Source organism: Humulus lupulus, chromosome 5 (assembly GCF_963169125.1).
Source record: "Humulus lupulus chromosome 5, drHumLupu1.1, whole genome shotgun sequence".
In the NCBI taxonomy this organism is placed as follows: Eukaryota; Viridiplantae; Streptophyta; class Magnoliopsida; order Rosales; family Cannabaceae; genus Humulus; species Humulus lupulus.
The window spans coordinates 13,671,216-13,677,401 of record NC_084797.1 but is presented as its reverse complement, the minus strand read 5'-3'; the positions used below and the strand labels follow the sequence as shown (position 1 = coordinate 13,677,401).

The 6,186-nt window shown below is 31.2% G+C and overlaps 1 protein-coding gene across 1 annotated transcript; it reads right to left on the bottom strand.

Moving 5' to 3' along the window:
• Positions 1-399: 399 nt before the first annotated feature.
• LOC133778865 (protein DEFECTIVE IN MERISTEM SILENCING 3-like) lies at positions 400-3,037 on the bottom strand. The gene is made up of 5 exons (XM_062218884.1): positions 2,876-3,037; positions 2,536-2,781; positions 2,244-2,435; positions 1,770-2,096; positions 400-1,684 (listed from the first exon to the last, which is right to left on the bottom strand). Exons 2-5 carry the CDS (start codon positions 2,595-2,597, stop codon positions 1,468-1,470), a joined length of 798 nt encoding a protein of 265 aa, XP_062074868.1. The 5' UTR covers positions 2,598-2,781; positions 2,876-3,037; the 3' UTR covers positions 400-1,467.
• Positions 3,038-6,186: the final 3,149 nt, after the last annotated feature.

The window sequence follows — 6,186 nt, the reverse complement described above, 5'->3', positions numbered from 1 at the left end:
ATATAGTTGTAATTTCCTCTTAGTTTTATTTATTGTCTGTTTTTCAGGGTAACTGGTTACCCTATTGTTACTGATTGTTTTTGTAGTAAATCTTCCCAGCTACATCAAATAATTTTTTTTTTTATTGTAAAGATAAATTAGAGTGTCAAATTTTCAGAGTTCTTGTTTCTTGTCTATTTTTTTTTTGTTAATGAATGTAGAAAAACTAGTGGGAAGGTAACTGGTTCCCTTAATCTGTAGTTGCATACCGTACTGAAACATTTTAGTTGAATTTATTGCATGTTATTCCAAGTAACTGGTTGTCCTAATGTTTCTGAATGTTTTGGCTGTTAAAATTCACACTAATATCAAATTATTCTTTTTATTGTAAATACAAATTAAGATGTAAAAATTTCAGAGTTATTGTTTCTTGTTTTTTTTCTGGTTAATCAATGTATACAAACCAGTGAGCTTCGATATTTTTTTTCTATTTTTTAGTTTATAAATTGTTTCTGTTTTCCAGCAAGCACATTTGATCATGATCATTTTTATTATAATCAAGATAATAGTTGCAAATAATATAGTAGATTGAACATAGTTTGCAAAAAAAAAAAAAAAATGACAGCAGAACAGAGTTGACAGAGGAAACGGTTTCTTGCAAACCTTGTTTTCTTGATTGTGTAGTGGATATGCAGGTCGCCGGAATCTTCAAAGATTGCAGCTGGTATGATTGGAAGAATGTTGGAATTTCTTTGATTTCTGCAGAAAGGGACCATTTGTTTAGTGATCAGATTTTTCTTGCATTTTTTTGGCAGAAGATGAGGTCAAACCTTTGCTAGAGTTGGTCGGTTGTTGTGGTGATCGCCGGAGATACGAGTCGTTGCCGGAGAAGGAAGCTATCACTGGAGAATTGCGTGCCGGAGATGGAAGAAATAGTATCGTGGTTTTTTTATCATGTTTCAGGCATGAGCAAATGAGCAGAGGAGGATTGGATTGGTAATTACATGTGTACCCCTGATTTGTGCTGATGTGTTGTTGTTTAAATTTCAATTATGGCATGTACTTATTTTTCCCATATTCTAAGTTTTCCTTGTATAAAATCTTCCATACATATTATAAAAAGATTGATTCCCATATTTTTGCACAATTATAGCTAAAAAGTCATATTTATGAAAATTTCCCATAAAACAAACTCCTCTAAAAAGGCTACTTTTTCGATAGATTAATTTCTAGACAGATTACTAAATTAGATAACCATACAATATGTATAGTATTCCTGGATAGAATTAAAACAAAAAAAAACTATAAAAAAGTATAACTTCCTTATCATCATATTGTACGTATAAATATATGATGAAAAGTAAAACCCCCAAAGTACTTCATCTATACATATATATACACCCCTAAATTAAATTAAAAGTGGAGAGAAGGTATGACTTGATTTGTCATCATAATGTAGAAACTATTCTGTGTTGGATCGTTGTTTCATCATAGGTTCCGTTCCACATCGTCCATCAACTTGCTTAACTTTTTCTTTGTCTTTGCATAATAGTTTAAAACTTGCCCATGCTGTTTGGCATTTTGTTTTATCTTATCATCGATGGTTTTCAACTCTGATTTCTGGTCTTGGAGCAGCTTCAAATTTTCTTGAGAAAGAGGTATTTCATTGTTTGTCGTGACAACTTGAAAACATACTCCGGGGTCACTGAGGACAATCAGAGGACAAATCATTTTAACGTAACAAAAATCATACAAGTGAGATATAGAAAAGAAAGAAAAGAGAAACATACCTAAATCCAAAAGACATTACACCATTTTCTTTCAAGATTCCACCATCTAGTGATACAGCGCCGTGTTTTATACAAGCACTGGCTGCTAGCATGTCTTCCCTGGTTTGGTAAACTTGGAGCTGACCAAGAAGGCGATAGAATACCGTCTCTCTAAGACCATTGCCTGAATTGTTTGTTATGGATAGCTGATCTTCATCTAAATCAATCATATTTACAGCAAATCCCAGAAAACCTTTTGGAATAGTTCCATCAATAAAACAAGGAAGTGGTAAAGCCAGCTTCCCCTGAGGGTGATCTTCAAAGCCACCTCTGTATGGATTGTCAAGGGAAAAATAGATAAAGAACAGAGATTATTATTATTATTATTATTATTATTATTATTATTATTACTATTATTTTCTAAATAAGCTCGATAAGACAAAAAAGATAATGTTGAGTCAGAATTAATCGTAGTCAACGAGATTCTGGTGTCACCTTATATTGTCAAGGCATATAACAGTAAATCGACCATTTATGGATTTCCCAAGAATGGCTGCTTCAGCATGAAGAGCATTGCTGCGATCAACTTCACCAGTATGTGTATACATTTCAAGATGAGCAGCAGATTCAAAAGATCTGGTGACAACAGCTAGCATTTGATCTACACCCAAATATTCTGACAATATCCTACATGTAGACAAAACAGCAATTTAAAACAGAATAAAGAAAACGATCAATTGAAATGATAGAGTTTAGGTTGAGAAAAAAGAAATACAAGATGTTTGACCTGCTAAGCTGGCTATATTGAACTCTACCAAGTAGAGCAACCACCCCTATTATGTCTTTCATTAAATTGCTTGAAAGTATATCGGGTGGACTCCTCCATATCAAGCCAATCAGCCTTAATTGTGATCATATGTGATAGACCAGTTTTTTCTTCATCGTGGATAGTTTCATCAACAATACCCTCAGAGTTGACAATTTCAAAAATGATGTTTTCCAGTATGGAACCAGTGGTAAGAATCTCAGGTACCTAATAACATATTTTTTTATATATATAAGAAAATGGTGGTAGAAAGATATACAGCATTGATTGAAGCAGAAAGATAAAGCAGGAAAACACTGACCTTCGATGCAATTCTTAGTTCCCGTCTCTCAATCTGAAACTCTTGTTTGAAAAACACTTTATTCTTTGATGATACAGAGAATGATACTGCACAAGACACATATATGGAATGAATAGTACAAATATAGTATGACATGTTGTAACTTGTAAGTCAATATTACATATTTCTTTTGAGTACATATGTCATTCATTCATCACTTGACGATGTTCTCAAGCTTTTGCTTAATCGACTCAAAAACAGAGATTTTACTTCCATATGAAGACAATAAAACAAAGGGGTATTTACGGCATAAATACCACATGTTTCAGTTTTATAGATTTATATACCACATTTTTTTCGACGGATTAAATGCAAAACGTTATGATTTGGGCAATTCTGTCACTACCACTCCGTTAAATACTATTATAGCTGATTAGGATGCCAAGCGTCATGATCTTATTAGTCCATTTCAAATTAATTTTTTAAAAAATAATTTCAACATTATTTAAAATCAGAAAAAATAATTAAGGGTCTCATTGGTTCGCGATTAAAAAACTGTATTTTTGAAAAATTGGATTCTAAAATGAAAATCTGAATTTAGTGACTGAAAACATGTTTCTGAAAATGTGATTGGTTCAATGTCAGTAAACTGTTTTTGAGTTTTATAAAACTGAATCTGTGATTGGGATTAAATTTAAATATATAACAGAAACTGAATACGTGATTGATTTAGCTGAAAGTAAAATTTAATTATATTGATAAATTAAAATTTAATAATAGTGTATTAATTAAATTCATAACAAGATTGCATTGTCATTAACTTTGATTTTTTTTATAAATTAAAGTTATATTTTTTTAGGGCAAAATTGATTAGTGATTTAAAAATTGTATTTTGAAAAGTATGATTATGAAAAAAGAATCTAGATTTAGTATCTGAAAATATGTTTATGAAAATGTGATTGAATGTATTGTCCGTTAACTATTTTTGAGTTTTATAAAATTGAATAATTTTTTGGTAGAAAATCTAAAAATTGAATATGTAATATTTATATATATATTTTTTTGGTATAATAATAATTGAAGTGAAAATATTTTTTTTATTTATTTGTTATAATTTTTATTTGATCAATGAATTTTTTTAGTAAATATATTGTAAATTAGAATTAAATTATATTCTGTTATATGATTTTATAATTAATTATTTTACTAAATTTATATAGATAAAAAATTTAAAAAGTAGATTGACTTGTAAAAAGAACAAAAGAAAAAAAATCAAGACTGTAAGAAAAATAAAAAAATATTTGCAAGAAAAAAAATATTTTTTAAAAAAAGTAAGATCATACTGAAAACGTGAAATTTTCGTTTTCAAAATCCTTCATTAGAATTGAAGTTGTTTTTTGAATTAGTTTCCAAAAATGTTTAACCAATCAAGTTTTATTTGTAGGTCCCACAATTTTTAATTTTTGAAAACATAAAATCACATTTGAATCATATACCAATCATGCCCTAAAACATTAAAAAAAAGAAATGACTTTTCTGATTTTTTTTCCTCTCCCCCCGATATTTCTCTCTCCCCCTTCCTCTCTCTCTCTCTCTCTTCTTCCTGTCTCTCTCTCTCTTCTCCCGTCTTCTTCATCTTCTTCCAGATCTTTATTCTCCCTTCTTCATCTATTCTACTTCTTCTTCCCTATGTTGAAACAGGTGGCTTCAGGCGAGGGGCGGAGCTTCAGGCGAGGGTCGCGGAGCTTTAGACGAGGAGCGCAAAGCTTCAGGCGAGAGTCGCGGAGTTTCAGATGAGGGGCGCAGACCTTTAGGCAAGGGACGACTTCTTCGGATCGAACGAAATCTAGGAAGATTGATCTGAGATTTGATTTTTGTTTTTGAGATTTCTGGGATTGATTTGGGTTTTGTGATTTTTAGGTTTTATCTTGGCATATTTGATTTCTAAAATGGGATTGATGTTGTTAAATTGATTTAGGATATGGATTTGGGAATTATTCAGGTGTGTGTCTTTCAATTGTTTGCATTTGGATCTGATTTGGTTTAATTTAAATTAATGTTGTTAAATTAATTTTTTTTAACTTTATTAAATTATTGTAAAATATATAATATGGTTTAATCAAAAAAGGCAGTTCTTTTTTGAAAATATTTTTTTAATGTTTTAATTATTTTTTCTAATTGTAAATAATGTTGAAATTATTTTAAAAAAAATTAATATGAAATTAACTAATAAGATCATGACACCTTGCCATCCTAATCTGCGATAAGAGTATTTAACGGAGTGGTAGTGACGGAATTGCCCAAATCATAACGTTTGGTATTTAATTCGTAAAAAAAAAAAGATGTGGTATATAAGTCTATAAAACTAAAAACATGTGGTATTTATGCCGCAAATATCCCTAAAATAAATATACACTTCAAGAGTTGTATACGTAGTAATAGCATAACAAATATCCCAAACATTCCCATGATCCAAAACCAACAAAACCCAAGTCTCAAATCTAGCAAAAACTCATCAAAACACAAAGTCCAATTCAAGCTTAAAAACTTTAAAAAAACTTAGAACTTAAAACTTGAATTACCTCCAATTGAGTTGTTTCCAACTAAATCCTCTGGCTAATAAGCTTCTAATCTTTCCTAGGATCGCTATGCCTCGATCCTCGCTTGAATCAGAGTCTTAGAACTCAAGTTTCCTTCAAAAATGCGATTGGGAGACGAATATGGAACTTAGAGGGAGAGAGAACGTTATGAACGTTCTTTTTATTTCTTAAAAGGTTACTTAAAGCTTAAGTAGCCTCAAACAAATCCTAACGCTCGGGGTCCCAAAAACACCCCTGGGGACAAAATAGTCAAAACATCCAGAATTTCCCCCTGATCTTACTAACTCCCAATTTATCATCAAATACTTATTCACATTACCCAGTAACCCGGTAATGCACTAAATACTCATTGACTCACTCCGAGTCAATAATAAATCCCATTGTGACTTTCCCACTAGCTTACCTCCTAGGATCGTCTTATGCTAGGTAACTTTGGCATAACCAAATAATAATAAAGCACCACACACATATCACATATATGCCAAATATGCCCGAAATAGCCAAAATATGAAAATCACCCAATTAATCAGAAATGGGTTCACATGCATATTTAATACACCTAAACATGCATATTATCATTAAATAACATGATAAATCAATTATGGCCCTCCCGGCCTCCTAATCAAGGTCATAAACCTTATTAGGAAATTTGGGTCATTACATTAGCGATTCGAATGGACGGAGGAATGTGAGCAAGCTTTCCAAAAGCTTAAGGCACACATGGCCAATCCT

What these genes read in the sequence shown, in the direction of transcription:
- LOC133778865 (XM_062218884.1), bottom strand. Translation starts at nt 2,597, where the DNA reads ATGAAAGACATAATAGGGGTGGTTGCTCTACTTGGTAGAGTTCAATAT. An exon ending in ATATGCCTTGACAATATAAG is followed by an intron (nt 2,097 to 2,243) that starts GTGACACCAGAA and finishes TATCTATTTTTC; the next exon opens with CCTTGACAATCCATACAGAG. An exon ending in GTAATGTCTTTTGGATTTAG is followed by an intron (nt 1,685 to 1,769) that starts GTATGTTTCTCT and finishes GATTGTCCTCAG; the next exon opens with TGACCCCGGAGTATGTTTTC.